We start from the raw sequence: 18,386 nt of genomic DNA, 5'->3' as shown, positions 1-18,386 counted from the left end.
ATGTCCCATATGTATTATATATGTATCTAAATATGTTTGTTTACTAATAATCCCCTATATTATATATATATAAGTAGCTATATGTAATTTGTTGTTTATCATCACCGTCACAAAAAACCTGATAGAAAAAACTGTTCTACTCTCAAACCCAAACGTCATCACCAGAAACATAATTCACAGACTGATAAAAGTGCTTGAGTACGAGTCAACAATGTGTTCAAAAAGTTCAAAAAGTCACAAAGTTACACGAGAACAATTTCGAAGACCAAAAGTACGATTACAATCAAGACCAAATCAATGGAGTACAAATCTTATCAAAGCCAGGAAGAGTCCGATTACATATACTATTAAAACCAAGACAAATCTGATTACATACACTATTAAAGCCAAGATGAGTCTGATTACATATACTATTAAAACCAACACAAGTCTGATTACATATACTATCTAAACCAACACAAGTCTGATTACATATACTATTAAAACCAAGATGAGTCTGATTACATATACTATTAAAACCAACATGAATCTGATTACATATACTATTAAAACCAAGACAAATCTGATTACATACACTATTAAAGCCAAGATGAGTCTGATTACATATACTATTAAAACCAACACAAGTCTGATTACATATACTATCTAAACCAACACAAGTCTGATTACATATACTATTAAAACCAACACAAGTCTGATTACATATACTATCTAAACCAACACAAGTCTGATTACATATACTATTAAAACCAAGATGTGTCTGATTACATATACTATTAAAACCAACACAAGTCTGATTACATACACTATTAAAGCCAAGATGTGTCTGATTACATATACTATTAAAACCAACATGAATCTGATTACATATACTATTTAAACCAAGACGAATCAGATTATGTATACTATCTAAACCAAGATGAATCAGATTATGTATACTATTAAAGCCAAGATGAGTCTGATTACATATACTATTAAAACCAACACAAGTCTGATTACATACACTATTAAAGCCAAGATGTGTCTGATTACATATACTATTAAAACCAACATGAATCTGATTACATATACTATTTAAACCAAGACGAATCAGATTATGTATACTATCTAAACCAAGATGAATCAGATTATGTATACTATTAAAGCCAAGATGAGTCTGATTACATATACTATTAAAACCAACACAAGTCTGATTACATACACTATTAAAGCCAAGATGTGTCTGATTACATATACTATTAAAACCAACATGAATCTGATTACATATACTATTTAAACCAAGACGAATCAGATTATGTATACTATCTAAACCAAGATGAATCAGATTATGTATACTATTAAAACCAAGATGAGTCTGATTACATATACTATTTAAACCAACACAAATCTGATTACATATACTATTAAAGCCAGAACAAGTCTCATTACATACACTATTAAAGCCAAGATGAGTCTGATTACATATACTATTTAAACCAAGACGAGTCTGATTACATATACTATTAAAACCAAGACGAGTCTAATTACATATCTTATCTAAACCAAGATGAATCTGATTATGTATACTATCTAAACCAAGATGAATCAGATTATGTATACTATTAAAACCAAAAGGAGTCTGATTACATACACTATTAAAACCAAGACGAGTCTAATTACATATCTTATCTAAACCAAGATGAATCAGATTATGTATACTATTAAAACCAAGATGAGTCTGATTACATATACTATTTAAACCAACACGAATCTGATTACATATACTATTAAAACCAACACAAGTCTGGTTACATACACTATTAAAACCAAGAGTCTAATTACATATCTTATCTAAACCAAGATGAATCTGATTATGTATACTATTAAAACCAAGATGAGTCTGATTACATACACTATTAAAGCCAGGACAAGTCTGATTACATATACTATTAAAACCAAGACAAATCTGATTACATATACTATTTAAACCAAGACAAATCTGATTACATATACTATCTAAACCAACACGAATCTGATTACATATACTATTTAAACCAAGACAAATCTGATTACATATACTATCTAAACCAACACGAATCTGATTACATATAGTATTTAAACCAAGACAAATCTGATTACATATACTATCTAAACCAACACGAATCTGATTACATATACTATTAAAACCAAGATGAGTCTGATTACATACATTATTAAAGCCAGGACGAGTCTGATTACATATACTATTAAAACCAAGACAAATCTGATTACATATACTATCTAAACCAACACGAATCTGATTACATATACTATTTAAACCAAGAAGAGTCTGATTACATATACTATTAAAACCAAGACAAATCTGATCACATATACTATCTAAACCAACACGAATCTGATTACATATACTATTAAAACCAAGATGAGTCTGATTACATATACTATCTAAACCAACACGAATCTGATTACATATACTATTTAAACCAAGACAAATCTGATTACATATACTATCTAAACCAACATGAATCTGATTACATATACTATCTAAACCAAGATGAATCTGATTACATACACTATTAAAGCCAAGATGAGTCTGATTACATATACTATTAAAACCAAGACGAGTCTGGTTACAACACTATTAAAACCCAGACGAGTCTAATTACATATACTATCTAAACCAACACGAATCTGATTACATATACTATCTAAACCAACACGGATCTGATTACATATACTATTAAAGCCAAGACGAGTCTGATTACATACACTATTAAAGCCCAGATGAGTCTGATTACATATACTATTTAAACCAAGATGAATCTGATTACATATACTATTAAAACCAAGATGAATCTGATTACATATACTATTTAAACCAAGATGAGTCTGATTACATATACTATTTAAACCAAGATGAGTCTGATTACATATACTATTAAAACCAAGATGAGTCTGATTACATATACTATCTGAACCAAGATGAATCTGATTACATATACTATTAAAACGAAGACAAGTCTAATTACATATACTATCTAAACCAAGATGAATCTGATTACATATACTATTTAAACCAACACAAATCTGATTACATATACTATTAAAACCAAGACGAGTCTAATTGCATATCTTATCTAAACCAAGACGAGTCTAATTACAAATATTATTAAAACCAAACCAAATCTGATTACATACACTATTAAAACCAAGACCCTCTGCCCTATATATAAACCAATCCAAAGACTTCCAATGGAAGTCAATGTAAAAAGATGTTATATCATGTCTTCCTGGAGCATTTCTATTAGTCCATTCATCATAACACTTTGACACAATGCAAAATACACCTGCCAGATTCAGATTAGTCCAAAAAATTCTAAAAACAAATGGTAAGACAAGGTTTTGTGAGACAGTGATGTCAGAAACTGAAGCATGAGAAATAATCTAATTATAAAACTTCATTCATAAATGATTCCTCTGATCGCCAGTTCCGCCGCTCGTCTCTGATTGGCTCGGGGAGATGACTGACAGCTCTGTGAGCTTTGGCCCGGAGGGGAGGGATAAAAACGACAGCAGCGGCCTCTGCGCACATTTGAGGTCAGGTCTACACAGCAGGCTGGTCGAAGAACGGTCCCGGTTTGAAGACTGAAACAGGAGGGTTTCTGGGGGCCTTGAAGGAGAACAGCCGAACAGCTCCATCACCGCTAATCTCTGCCTGTTTGTGCGCCCTGTCGCTCGCGTTGCTCCTTTAAACCCGCGGCTTCTCTCTGCTATCACAACATGAACGGGCAAATCAACGGCTTTCACAACTCCATCATCGAGGAAGACTGCTTTCTGTTCACGTCCGAGTCCGTCGGTGAAGGACACCCCGGTAGGTAGCCTACATTTGACCTGAAATGTGTTTAAACCCTGGCTGATGTCATCGGGGATGTAGCTGGCTAGTGCTAGTGCTAGCGCTAGTGTTAGCAGCAAGCTAACCAGCCTAGCTCAGCCTGCCTATGCGCAGTACGCGTGTCGCCAAACAGTAGTGTGAATGGTATGAATACAGCGAGCATTTTGCTATTAAATATCACTAAGTAATGCGGCGAGGTTAAGAATAATCGCTTGATTATCGTGCCGTGCAAAAATGTGATGGTTTCATCGTAGCTAGCTAGCTATGCTATGCTATATAATAGCCGAGGCCGGTGAGCACCATGCTGCCAGGCCTGAGCCGGCCATGTCCGGCGGAGGGATTTCCTCACAGGCCCCGCTTTATCCTAATCTAGGCTCTTTAGACTGGCTTATTTTTAATGCCATGCACAAAATTAGTCACTTAGAGTGAAAAATATTGGGAGACCGTGTACCGGTGTGTGTGGTGGCCTGCGGAGGTGAGGGTAACAGAGGAGGAGTAGCCGGGACTATTGGCGCGCAGCATGGCGGAAGCTGCCGGCAGTGCGTGCTTAGGTTTGTTGTGTTTTTAATGGATAATTAATGCATTTTTATTTTATTTCGCTTTTTTTTGTCTGGGAAACAAACTGCAACACAGCTCCAGGTATTAAACGTCGTGTTGAGCAGAATGCCAGTCCTAAATGTGAGGTCTTTACGCCTGTGGTTATACTAAAGGCCACAATAACGTTAATAACTGAACCCTGACTTAAACCTACTTAAAAGCGATTTACCACCTTATTTTGTAATTTTATAGGTTTTGTTTTTTGTAAATTGTGATAATTCAGCTGTATCTACAGGACGCACGTTTTCTCCGTTGCACCCCACGTGCTGGGGGCTACGCCTCCGGAGCGTAGCAGCAGTAGTCCACCGTTTTGGCTTTTTTTTGTCTCTTTAAAACGTTTAAAATGACTCAACTATGTTTGTATGTGTATTTTTAAATCGAAATGCTTTAAAATACGCGTTAAACAATAGCTGAATATGTAATGACCTCTTATATGGCCTCTATGGAGCATCCTGTGTGTTGCATCAGCCTCGGAAAACCGCGTGTTTCCATTCAACCAGTTCCTGAAAGTAAGAGAAGTAAAAAAATAAATAAATAAATAAAATAAAAAATAGCAGAGACTCTAAAATGGTATTACAGACCAGAACTGTGGGTTTATATATACAAAAAAAAAATTAAATAAATAAAAATCTACGCGTATTGGACTAGGTGTCCCTTTCCCTGCGTTTATTTCCAGGCTCGGGTACGCTAATGGCGTAGACTAGCGTTGTGCAGCGGAGTTGCGCTCACTCTGCGGGTATTCACGAAGTGAAGCTGACTTACTGAAGCTCTAACCCGTTTCTGCGGTCAGCTGCAGAACCAGGCCAAGTGAAACTTGTCAGTCAAGCACAAACCAGGAGGATAAGCAGGAGATGTCTGAGGTCTTCTGATGTAAATGAACGTAAACTATAAATCCAGGCAGAATTGAAATGGGCCAGACAGTTTTAAGTGCCCCCAGCCGTCTAGGGGATTTTACACCTCTTAAAGCGGTCAGAGGTTTAGCCTAAAATGTGGGATAAATGCTGGATGAGCAGGAAAATAGGAGAAGGCATGTTTTTTTTTTTTTTTTTTTTAAATTAGTCATTACTTTACCATCATTATTGCCTATACAGCTCAGACATGGAAGAATATGAGGTGGGGAGGGGGAGGGGGGGGCGGACAAGGGATGGAAATGTCAGCAATAAATCCCAGGGGAATTAAAAGGGGGTGGACACATTTTTCATTGGCACATAGACGTCCCATAAAAGTACTGGGATGCACATACTTGCTTTTCTAATGACTGTATACCTCAGCATGTGGGAGAGACTTGAGGCATCAGGATTGACTTAAACATTACATTTCTAACTTGTATAACAAATTATAGATATAAATGTGCTGAATTGCTATTTGACACTAAAACAATTGTGCAGGACCTAGACACGGCACTTAAATTCAAAATATAAAAGGAGTCAAACTTATTAATATATTAAAATGAATTAAATGCATCAGCCAAAACTGAAAATGAGGAGCGTCTCTTTGTCAAACACGAACAGTAATCTTACTTTAAAATATTTGGCCTGAGCAGGATCGGCCCAATAATGCAGTACCAATAAAGCGATAGTAATTTTGTTAAGCAGGACAGGATCCTCATGCTGGATCAGGACGTCCCTTGCAAGTATCTCGCGACCACTGTTATTTAAAATTATTTAATTGCAAGTTTTGACTTTGCAACTGAAGAGTTGGTGGTTTTTATTTATTTTTTAATTTTAGATATAGAGATCTATTATCTATAGATAGATAGATAGATAGATTAGATGTATAGGGCATTGCATTACTACATGGTAATGATGGCCACCTTGCAGGAATCTCCTGTCTGATCTGTGATCGTTTATACATAAAGCACTATTTATTGGTTCCAGACCAGTATCATTAGAGAGACCTTTTTTGTTATTGTGCATTACACATACAGGTACATTAGGAAAAGCATGTATACCACTTTAAGATGGTTATATGACTTTGCATGACTGCAGCAGTTAGTGTTGCGTCAGATACCGTGACGTGCTTCCAACAATTCTTAGTTCAGTTACCAACACTGAAGTGGTTTAGTTGCGCATTTAAAATAAATAAATAAACACTGGTAGTGCACGAAGTGGAGGATTGCACCATGACTATGAAACTGTACACCTGGCAGCGCTGGTGTGGTCTACAGCAGCGAGCTTATGGCTGAAGACCAAAGTACAGTGCCACGGTGTGGAGGACGGAAGGGCTTCACTGCAGCTGATTAGCTTGGCTTACCCTCTGCCCTATATATAGATTTCTCTGGGGGCTACACTACAGTAAGAGGCACTGGAGCCCTAGGCAGGCCTCTGCCATCTGTCACTGCCGGGCTTTTACTGGGGTAAACCCCCCTTTACCCTGCAGTAGGTTTGGAGAGAATGTTGAACATGAGCTGTATGTGCTCTTTTTAGTACTGCAGTGTTTTAACCTGGTCGCAGGAACGTGTTTACGTCAGGAATGTTCCTGCTTGCGTTTTTGCTGCTATTCTGCCGTAGGCAGTTCTCAAAGGCTTGCATTAGCGAAGTCTTAAGATTCCGCTTCGGTCCTAGACTCCCCTTCTCCCTCAATGTTCGTAAAAGAGTTTTATAGGTCTTCATTTGTCAGTTTTTCACGCTTTATAATGTTGCATTCCTATATGTGCTTCTGTCCTTTTTACAGATAAGATTTGCGACCAGATCAGTGATGCTGTGCTGGATGCCCACCTCAAGCAGGACCCCGATGCTAAGGTTGCATGTGGTGAGTTGTGTTACAAAGAGCTTTTGGCCAATTCCATACAAGGGATTAGTTCTGGTGTCAGTGTTATGTTTAAACACTTAGGGCAGGTTTCCCAAACCCAGAATAAGCTTTAGCATGTACTAAAAAGAATTTACAGTAGTGTTGATGCCACAGTTTACAGAACACGACTGGACTCAAATAGTAACCTGCCTCTATAACTAATAAATAAAAGGCAGGAGCACTTTAAACAGATCCTGTAATAAGTGAAGTCTGCCATGGGCACGGAGCCTGTGGTATGGTCTGCTTTCCTTCAGTCTTCTGTCTATACTGATTTTCCCCCTAATATCTCCTAATAGAAACTGTTGCCAAGACTGGAATGATCTTGCTGGCTGGCGAGGTGACCTCCCGTGCTTGTGTGGACTACCAGAAGGTCGTCAGGGACACCATTAAGCATATCGGCTATGACGACTCCTCTAAAGGTACTCGGGTCATTCGCTTGCAGTCATATGAAGGAAAAAAGGCAGAAGTCCTTTCAGCCTGCCTTAAGATCAGGGAGTTTCTGTGTCTGTACAAGTTCAGTGGCTGTCCTTGCAGTGTTTCTCTACTCTGTAAAATGACTGTAAACTAGAAAAAAGGGAATATGATAGGCGAGTGTCCCTTGGCTTCTAGTGTACACTCTTAATAATAAAGGTACTTGCACTGGTTCTTATGTAAAGATATTTAACACTCCTCTCAGATACAGCTGCAGTTCTACCATGGCATTGCTCAATTGTCCTGCAGGGAGGGGGTTGGTTAGCTAAGTGTTCCAGCGCTGCTTGGATGATGTGTATTGTTTCTGGGTATCTCACATGCCGGTTGTTGCTTAGGGTTCGATTACAAGACCTGCAATGTGCTCGTGGCTCTGGAGCAGCAGTCGCCTGACATTGCGCAAGGAGTTCACCTTGACCGTAACGAGGAGGATATTGGTGCTGGAGATCAGGTGAGCACTGCTGCTCAGTATCTGTTGAAATCTTGTATTCATGACCTTGTGTGCATGGCGTTTATGCTTTTGTGGCATTTGCAGGGTCTGATGTTTGGCTATGCAACTGATGAGACTGAGGAGTGCATGCCCCTCACCATCGTTCTGGCCCACAAGCTGAATGCAAAAATGGCTGAGCTGCGCCGTAATGGAACTCTGCCCTGGCTGCGGCCGGACTCCAAGACCCAGGTGAGACGCAATGCTGATCTCCCTTTAGTCAAATATTTCTAAATATTTGCTGTGTTCACTGAACATCAGCCTATAAGCTGATACTCTATTGTATTGATATATGCTTGTGTGGCTGAGCAGTGATTACTTGGGCTTACCGCTGTACTGCATTTGTCGCTGTCCAGGTGACCGTTCAATATAGGCAGGATCGTGGGGCCATGCTGCCTGTGCGTGTGCACACTGTGGTGGTGTCTGTGCAGCATGATGAGGTTGTGTGTCTGGATGAGATGAGGGATGCACTGAAGGAAAAAGTGGTGAAGGCCGTGGTGCCCAGTGTCTACCTGGACGACGACACCATCTACCACCTGCAGCCCAGTGGACGCTTTGTTATTGGAGGCCCTCAGGTAAGATTTAAGTCGGGGCAGAAGACAGTAAACACTGCTTTTATGGCTGTTGCACTTTAGCTTCTGTATTCAACCTACAACAGCTTAAATTAAGAATAAACATGGACTTTTATGGTGTCTAGTCGACCATCTTTAATCTAAGGTCCACTTAAAACAGCAGGAACACTTCCCTCTTAGGTTTTCTGGTTATTACCTTTTAAATGAAAGTGGTGTTTTGGGTTAGGGTGATGCTGGTCTGACTGGTCGCAAAATCATTGTGGACACATACGGAGGCTGGGGTGCCCATGGCGGTGGTGCCTTTTCAGGAAAGGACTACACCAAGGTGGACCGTTCTGCTGCTTATGCTGCCCGCTGGGTGGCTAAGTCTCTGGTGAAGGCTGGACTGTGCAAGCGTGTGCTGGTCCAGGTGAGATTTATTTATTTATTCATTTATTTATTTATTATTATTTTTTTTAACCTAGTTTACTTTCTAATTGTTGTATTGGAGAGAACCTAATTTTACCTAATTGACTGCCGATGTATGGTGTCACAAAGTCCACAGTATCCATTAAAACGATGTTAACATTGTCCTGTAGGTGTCCTATGCCATCGGAGTGGCCCATCCACTGTCCATCTCAATCTTCCACTATGGCACCTCTCAGAGGAGTGAGAAGGAGCTGCTTGACATTGTGAAGAAGAACTTTGACCTCCGCCCTGGGGTCATTGTCAGGTAAAGTACACTCCTGTGGGGTGGCCCGCAGGCTGTCATGAGAAAGCAGGTGTTACACACAGAACACAGAAGGTGGGCAGAACGCACCTAGTTCGGTTTGAAGTGGTCTTAGGGTCACAGATGGCTTTTTTTTTTCCTTTTTTTTTTTTTTTTTTTTTTTTCCCTTCCCTCTCAAGTGTTATTCAGTATTAGTGAGTTGGCGGTTGCCTTTTGTGTAGTGAACAGTCCATCTGAAACATGTGTAACACAGGTTGAGGTTGTACATTCATTATATACTGAAGTAATCAAAGAATAGTTATTCTTGCACAGTTAATGTTAATTAGGTAGGTGCTGAAGGTATTCTAAATGCTCTTGATTAGAAATTTAGATTAGTTTTTTATCTCTGCATCGTCTTGCCTTTTTTTCTTTTTTTGCGATGGTCTCACTCGTTCTCCTGTGCAATTCCAGAGATCTGGACCTGAAGAAGCCAATCTATCAGCGCACCGCCGCCTATGGCCACTTTGGCCGCGAGTCCTTCCCTTGGGAGGTGCCCAAAAAGCTTAAATACTAATTCTGTAACTCCCTCTGCTCTCGGTCAGCAGGTGTACACTACAGAGAAACCTTGCTGACTTGAGGAGAGGGATGATGTACCAAAACCCATATGTTCCAATCTCCTGTTATCCCTATAAACCCTGTCCCCCTCCCTTTCCAGCTCCCAGTCCCAAAGGTAAACGTATCTTCCCTTCCTTCCACACTCCTCCTTTAATGCGCACACTTTTTTTTTTTTTTTTTTCTCTCCTCTCCTTCCTTTCCTCCCCTTCTTCCTCCTCTGACCTTCAACCTTGCTCCTTTTTGCAATTTCTAGAAAGTTCTGTTGAATGGCGGTCTGGAAAGTGTTCTGTCTATTTCCTTGTGCTCTCCCTCTTCCCCGTTCTTTCCCTCTCTCCTTCTGCCCTTCTTCCCCTTGCATCCTGCTAAATGAATTAGTGATGGCACAAATTGAGGTCAAAGAGTTTGGAGAGTTTGCTAAGCATTGCTGGATGAAGCACTAGTCCCTCAATCGTTTTTTTTTTTTTTTCCTTTTTTTCTGCTGTTTTAATTACAAAAGCACCAGTGCTTGCCATTTATGCCCAGTTGACCATTTTAAGAGGAGTATTAAAGTTGTTAATGGGATCAAGAAACCTCTTGTGAAGGGTCGGACGAATGTTTGAAAAGAACCTGCCTTCGTTTGGAGAGGAGACAAATGTCTAATCCATTGCATTTGAATTAGAACTCAAACCGTTTTGATTGGGGTATATATATATTTTTAAGGGTTTTATTTTTCAAATGTCTATAGTCATGGTTCCTGCAGGCCATACATTTTTCTGGCGTGTTACAGAGAAGTCAGAAGCTGCTACCAACCCATATGGTGCTGAGGAACCATGACTCTAACCACTCCCCCCACCTGCCCCTTCCGCCCTCCGTTTGGTGTGTCTCTCTACTAGACCACAGCGAAGGCACTGCACTTCCCCCTCTGCATGTGGCTGACAGCGGGGCGTAGCTACAGAGAAGCCCTGCTCCCTCTCCCCTGCAGAGGGGCAGCCTTCGTCACTTGAATCGCTCCATACTTGAAAAACGTTGTATTGCTTGGCGGCGCTCTTCGAGCCCTGGCGTCAATACAGAAAAGCCAGTGTTCCTCGGGAGGGTCTCTCTCTCTAAAAGTTCTTTTGTACGAGTGTAAAGCTGAGTCTTTTTAAGAAAAATAATAAACCAGTACTTTTGTTTTCCATTTGCCTGAACACCGTCGTTTTGGTGTGTCCCACGCACCTGCCTTCTGGCATCCCCGTAGTGTCCTACAGAAAAGCTTTGGGGCTCTGCCACTGGGTGGCGCTGGAAGCTGTGACCATTGTTGACTATTTTATTATTTATATTATTTTTACCTGAATGACGGCAGATCTGGTGAGACTGACCATACGTACTCACGCGCACACGTTTTTATGTTTAGGCGACCTGCACCGCCTGAGGCAGAAGCAGCAGTTTGGCCGGTGTTGTACAGAGAAACCGGCCTTGTTTACGTGCTCTGCCTGGCGTGCGGAGACGTCTTTTTAATTTAATTTTTTTTCCATCCGATGTTTTCCTTCTTTACATGCCACAGAGTGGTGCGACAGAGTGGTTACTGAAAGAGTAAAAGTGCCTTTTCGATTATTTTTCTCTTTCCCTGCCCCACTACCTCTTGCCCTTCTATCCACCCCTGTCTTGCTACGCCCACCAAATGTCCTCCTGTGATATGTACCAGCTGCAATATCCTCAAATCCCTCTTCCTCCCTCTGCTGTTCCATGTTGGTAATTTTGAATAAAAATTCTGCCCTGAAGTCCCACGTGTCGATGTGCTTCGTCATAAATTGGCTGGTTTGTTTGTTGGGTGTTTATTTTTGTTACATTTATTGGAAGTAAATGAGTCTGGAGCTTAGGTGCAGTAGGTGCTAGAGTTCAACCAGTGCAACACTGTCCCTCAACATGAACTGTACTGGAAATGAACACAATGGTAATGATCTCCCCCAGATACATTAATATACCCATAAAGGTGCCTTTTTTATTTTATTTTTTTTCTTCCCCCCCCTCCCTCAAGTTAAAACCATTTCCTGGCATCATTGACATGCTTTAGGTTAAACTGCCTCAAGGGTCCAGCTTACTGCACCTTTTCTCATTGGCTAAACAAGCCTGTTCAGAACCGGTTTATGCTCCTGTTTTAAATGAACCTCTGCTTACCCTACCCTTTCAACATCTACAGGTAGATTCAAGCACATTTTGAGTTCTGTTACATCTTTTAGACTGCTTCAGCTAGTTAACATTTTACTTCACCTTGAGTTCACATCCTTTGGCTTCTCTGCCTTTCCAGCTCTGCAGTACCTGCTAAATGGCCAAAAATGCAGCCTGAATTGATTGAGCTCTTCCCGGTTCCCATGTCTGCAGTTTTGCTGTCGGCAGTTGCTCTTGCATCCTCTTGTTGTGTTGCCAAACCAGTACTGTACTGGTCCAGGTAAATCAGGTAGACGCAGTGGTTTGCACACATGCATGAACAGATGCGTCCTGCGCTTGCAATAAATGAATGGTGTGTTTTTAGAAGTCAGGGGTAGTGCTTTCCTGTTGGTGGTGTAATTCTGTCTACCCCTGTGATGTATGAACAGGAGGCGAATGTGGAATGTGTTGAGTCAAGGTGTCTGAGCTGGGCAGCCCGACATGAATTAATCGGGACTACAGACTGGTTTGGTAGGCCAGGAACCCAAATGTATTTACACAAGCACTAAAATGTAAGGGGTGTTTCATATATCCCACCCACTCCCCTAGAAAGCTTGACAATGAGAATCGCTAAGTCTGTTACACATACTAGGAGGTTTACTTGGTGAGAGCAATGCAAGTGGGACGTGTAGCAGAACTAGTATTACACTGGGAGATTAAAATTCACAATAAATATAAAAAAGTACTGAAATGAATGAGCTGTAAAAACATTTGCAGAAAATTAACATCTGTACAGCTGTGCAAATAGTCCTAGAGTGAACGTTATAGATCAGTACTGTGTTTGTTCAGTGGGTTTTAGAAGCTCAGTTCATTTATGGATTAGGGTATGTTGTCCACTGTAGTTTAAGAGTCCAGGATGCCCAGCTGCACACCCCCCTACCACTGCTTCCTGCCCAATGACCATGTTCAAACCTAAATGGCCTCTTAACTATCTGCCACTATTAATATCACCACTGTTACCCCCACTGTATCATTCCTCTCATTCCTCTGACCATCACTGCCATGACTATATTAAGTTCTACTACACCATGATTATTATGTTACGATTATGATCAGAGCAGTTCAACAGTATAGATAAGTCTAGGTATCTTTTATCAATAATTTATTAATAGTTCTGATCAGAGGAGGATGGGTCGGGTCCTCCTTGTGAGTCTTGGTTTCTCCCAAGGTTTCTTCCTCCAGCTCTGATAGAAGTTTTCTGGCCACTGTCACTGTCGGCTGCTCACTGGGGGTCTTAGGTTTTTAAGGAGGTCTTTTATGTTATTGATTTTTCTTTTTTTCTGTCTTTTACTAATTACTAATTATCTAAAGCTGCTTTGTTGTAAAACAGTTGTAAAAAAACTACAAATAAATTTGACTTGACTCGATGATGGCTGTGCAGAACTGCATCATCAGGGTCTGCGGCAGGTTGAATGTCTTGAGTTGTCTCAAGAAAAACGTTCTTTGCTGTGCAAGAAAAGCAGAACTTGCTCAACTTCAGCATTGGGTTTGATGCCCGGTGTGGTCCCTCACTGCCCAACAAGTCCTAATTGTGTGCTTTGTTTGTCGAACTGCAACACTGACTCTTTAGAGACTGCTAACATTTCCACAACTTGGTATTATTGCTTTTATCGTCCCATTAATGGTGTTTTACTGGATAAAAGTAACTGTACAAACAAGAGAAAGCGATGTTTGTATGTACTGGTGCTGTTTGGCTGTGGAAGGTGTCGTTATGTAAGTGGGTTTATATAGCTCTGCCTGTGTTGATGTAGCTAGCATGACCAGTAGAGATGTGTTTCCAAAGCTGCAGCTCAGCGGTGACTCAGTATCGGTTCACTCATCATGTAGTAATCTTTTATTTTTGTTTTGGTGCCGAACTGTTGCATAAGCTGTTTGACTTGAATCGTGTGATTAAAGCATTACCTCACATCTGAAAGGAACGGAGTTCAGCAAGAGGCCCTGCTTTGTTTATGTCTAGCTTGATGGTGAATGTCTTGATAGATGGTGAATGACCTGCTGGACTGGTCAAGGTCATATTTACTCAACTAACTCTGACTCAGTTCAGACCACCGGACTGAAAAGTCTAAAGCACCAGTCACTAGTCTTTTAAAAGTGGTGTTTGGTTGCTCCGATTGAGCCCAGCTGGTTTAGATGCACTTTATTTTACCTAATGTATTTTTTTAATGTTGTTGATAAACTAGAATGCATTTCTACAGGCTGAATATGTGAGATTTAAGAAAAATAATTATTAAAAGAAGTCTTAACACCCCGCCAAAGACATAAATATCACAAAACAATAACAAATCAATAAATCTATGGATCCAATTATGTGAATTATTCAGTATGATTTTGTTTGCCTGGTAACTAAAATCAATTGTTCAGTATTTACTATGAATTATTCAAAACAATTAGTTATTTACTATCTACTATTAATGATTTAGTATTTACAATGAATTGTTCAGTAACCATTTTTACTATGAAATAATCAGTATATGCTATGAATTATTCAGTATCCACTGTGTATTATTTTGTACCCACTATGAATTGTTCAGTATACACTGAATTGTTTGGTAATTCTGATCTACTCAGTATTCATTATGAATTATACAGTATCCACTCTCATTTATTCTGGAATTCTGAATTATTCAGTACCTACTGTGCATTACTCAGTATCCACTATGAATTATTCAGTACCTACTGTGCATTACTCAGTATCCACTATGAATTATTTAGTATCTACTGTGCATTACTTAGTATCCACTATGAATTATTTAGTATCTACTGTGCATTACTCAGTATCCACTATGAATAATTTAGTATTTACTGTGCATTACTCAGTATCCACTATGAATTATTCAGTATCTACTGTCCATTACTCCGTATCCACTGTGAATTATTTAGTATCTACTGTGCATTACTCAGTATCCACTATGAATTATTTAGTATCTATTGTGCATTACTCAGTATACATTATGAATTATTTAGTATCTATTGTGCATTACTCAGTATCCACTATGAATTATTTAGTATCTATTGTGCATTACTCAGTATCCACTATGAATTATTTAGTATCTACTATGAATTATTCAGTATCTTCTGTGCATTACTCAGTATCCACTATGAATTATTCAGTACGTATTGTGCATTATTCAGTATCCACTGTGAATTATTCAGTATCTATTGTGCATTACTCAGTATCCACTATGAATTATTCAGTATCCACTATGAATTATTCAGTATCTACTGTGCATTACTCAGTATCCACTATGAATTATTCAGTATCTACTGTGCATTACTCAGTATCTACAATGAATTATTCAGTACCTCCTGTGAATGATCTACTGTTAATTACTCAGGATCAAAGGGGATTTGTAGATATGAGAGCGAGGAGTGGAATTCTTACATGGAGATTTTCCCCTGATATCTGTGGGTGGTGGTGCTGAGTTGGGTGTTTGATGAAGACGTGCGCTGAACAGAGGGATATTTAACCTTTAACATCTACACAAATCTCATTTGGAGTCTGTCCAGAGTAATAAATCACCACTCTGAATGCAGAGGCCGTGGGTGTGTGAAGGATATCATTGGTAGAAATTGAGATAGAAGTGCACTGGCCACACATGGCCATATTTGGTGTCTTGCAGGATTGTGGGCTGATTCTGTTTTCTGTTTGAAGTCACATGAATCGTGATTCATCACAGGGTATCATTTAATAGACAGAATTCTTGTTCCTTTAAATTGAAATGTTCCTTTAAAACATCTTGTGATTGTGACTTTTTGATGACGTTGCCATCCACATCAGCAGCAGTGGGTGGGGCACAGTAATATTAACCTATCAAATCACGTTTCACCTCCCCCTCCCACCTACAATGGAGACAAAACATATATTTACACAGATTTGTTTTATAATTGTTTATAATATTCTAAATGTGTGTCTTTCATCGTGACTTTCAGCTCTGTGCAGTTTCACAGGCCTACAGCAGTCCGTTTCAGCTGGCATTAATCCCAGAGAGAGGCCCTTAGTCAGAGAGTGGTCAGTATTTACATTATTTACAATGTTGTCAACCTTGGAATATGACTGGACGGTGGACCCTAATGGAGTTCCTGTCACTGAGGAATCTAGAGTGATGGCCTCCACCCTTCAGAAGCACTTTAAATCTCCTGTATGTCGTGTGAAGGAATCTGTCTTGGCACGTACACTGATGTTCATTACAACAGCAGCACATTTAGGTGCAGGAGTCTTAATTCCAGCCTGAGGCCTTTACTTGGAAGTTACGTAAAAACGGAATGGAAGGTCTTACACAAGGTAAAACCGTCAGATTGCCTGATTTTGTAACACAAACGTAGTGATTTTATAAGCTACATGTGCTTCAGGCTGAAGCCCGTTTTCTGTAACTGTAATTATACGTTTGGTTGGATTGACACATGAGTCTACTTTAATTCTGATGGGTTCTATTCCCCATCTGAAAAGCTTTACATCATTGCTTGCTTAAGGGGAAATAATTTCCCAAATTTCTGCATAATTAAACAGTTAAGTTGTAAACAAAGTCATTCAGAGAGCTGTTCTACAGTGGAGGTGAAGGGAAGCGGACGGCTGAAGCTCTAATAAAAGCTTTTCTCAGAAAGTTCTTACTCATGAAGACACTGCCTGATGTTCTGAGAAGAGTTCGGCCTATACATGCTTATGTAATCCTTTCATGGGGGAGGGACGCATAAGGAACGTTGTATGAAAATATATATAAAATATATTGTTTTCCCAGATGTTTCTAGAGATGTACAGTAAGGAAGTAGAAGTACTTCACTACTGTACTTAAGTACTAAAACACTGTATCTGTATCTACTGGAGGATTATTGTTTTCTCCAACTTCCACTTTTACTTCACTCCATATTACTGGATGAGTTACTACTTTTACTTTTACTCCGTTACACTGTTTGTTTATGAGCTGCATCGTTACTCGCTACGATTATAAAAACAATACGAATCATTTCAAACCCACATTATCACTTCCAGAGCGCTAGATGACGCTGTCACCGGGTTCGATGAAGCCGCCTCAACATTATGCTGCCGCAGTGAGGACACTAACGCTACAGCTCTGTTAGTTTATCTCCAGATGGAAGAAGAAGAACCACCTCCATCTTCACCTCTTGCAAATACTCAGATGTGTCCGCATGGCCTGAGATCTTTCAGCTGACAGTAATGAAGGGTATTTTCTCGCCCTGTGGTAAACACCCCTGACACGTTTTCCTCCAGAATATCTCTGGATCTTCTATGCTCTCTCAAATGATCTTAGCTAAGTGTGTTTGGTAGTCTGAGAAGCTGGTGATGTTCTACAAGAAGACATACACTATATGGACAAAAGTTTTGGGACTGATCTCTTCGTCATTCAGATGTTTGATTCAGTCCCTCAGTGAATCCAGCCTCTAGTCCTGCAGTCGGCCTTTCTTCCACACATCAGTGAAAGAACGGGAGGTTCTGAAGAGCTCACTGAACTCCAGCGTGGTTCTGTATGTAATAGGAGACACCGCTGCACCAACTACAACAAGTCAGCTGGTGAAATCTCCTCCCTCCTAGATCTTCCTCCATCAGCTGTGAGTGGTGTTATTATTGAACAGTGGAAGAGTTTAGGAGGAACAGCTCACAGAGAGCAGCTCAGCCACCGAGTGTCTGTCAGACCACGTAAAGTTACAGAGCGGGGTCAGGGCCGAGTGCTGAGCTCAGAGCAGAGTGCAGAAAAGCCTCCAACTGACTCAGTAACTGCAGCAGAGCTCCAGACCTGCTGCTGCTGCTGGTAGAGCTTAGAGCAAAGAGGGGCACCAGCAGGGTTAAAATGGGATGAGTGTCCCAATGCTTTTATAGTCCATATAGTATGTCATGTCCGGAACATGTGTGTTTACCACAGGGTGAGACGAGACAGTCCCGTTTATTTCTGTCTGAGAGAAGTCCCAAAACTGCTAATGTTGGCATGATGCCAATTCCAAAATGACGCATGACTTCAGCGGGAGTCGGCCCTCTATCTAATGACGTGACCTACAGGACATAGAAACCATAAGTCAGAAGCCAGCTGTAACTAGAGAAGGTGAAACCTCTCACTGTAAGATGTGCCATTTTTAGGGGGTTGGGGAGGTGGGCACGAGGGGCTCAGCTGTTGAGTTTAG

The 18,386-nt window shown here is 40.2% G+C and overlaps 1 protein-coding gene across 1 annotated transcript; it reads left to right on the top strand.

Moving 5' to 3' along the window:
* The first annotated feature begins 3,533 nt into the window (after positions 1 to 3,533).
* mat2aa (methionine adenosyltransferase 2Aa) lies at positions 3,534 to 11,827 on the top strand. Its single transcript, XM_072659034.1, has 9 exons — positions 3,534 to 3,850; positions 7,142 to 7,219; positions 7,555 to 7,677; positions 8,065 to 8,177; positions 8,262 to 8,405; positions 8,570 to 8,788; positions 9,012 to 9,194; positions 9,364 to 9,497; positions 9,945 to 11,827. The coding sequence occupies exons 1-9, from the start codon at positions 3,760 to 3,762 to the stop codon at positions 10,045 to 10,047; spliced, it is 1,188 nt and encodes a 395-aa protein (XP_072515135.1). The 5' UTR covers positions 3,534 to 3,759; the 3' UTR covers positions 10,048 to 11,827.
* Positions 11,828 to 18,386: the final 6,559 nt, after the last annotated feature.

The sequence above is a fragment of the Salminus brasiliensis genome, chromosome 16, assembly GCF_030463535.1.
Source record: "Salminus brasiliensis chromosome 16, fSalBra1.hap2, whole genome shotgun sequence".
Classification (NCBI taxonomy): domain Eukaryota; kingdom Metazoa; phylum Chordata; class Actinopteri; order Characiformes; family Bryconidae; genus Salminus; species Salminus brasiliensis.
The sequence above is the reverse complement of the archived record's forward strand: the minus strand, read 5'-3'. Positions and strand labels throughout refer to the sequence as shown.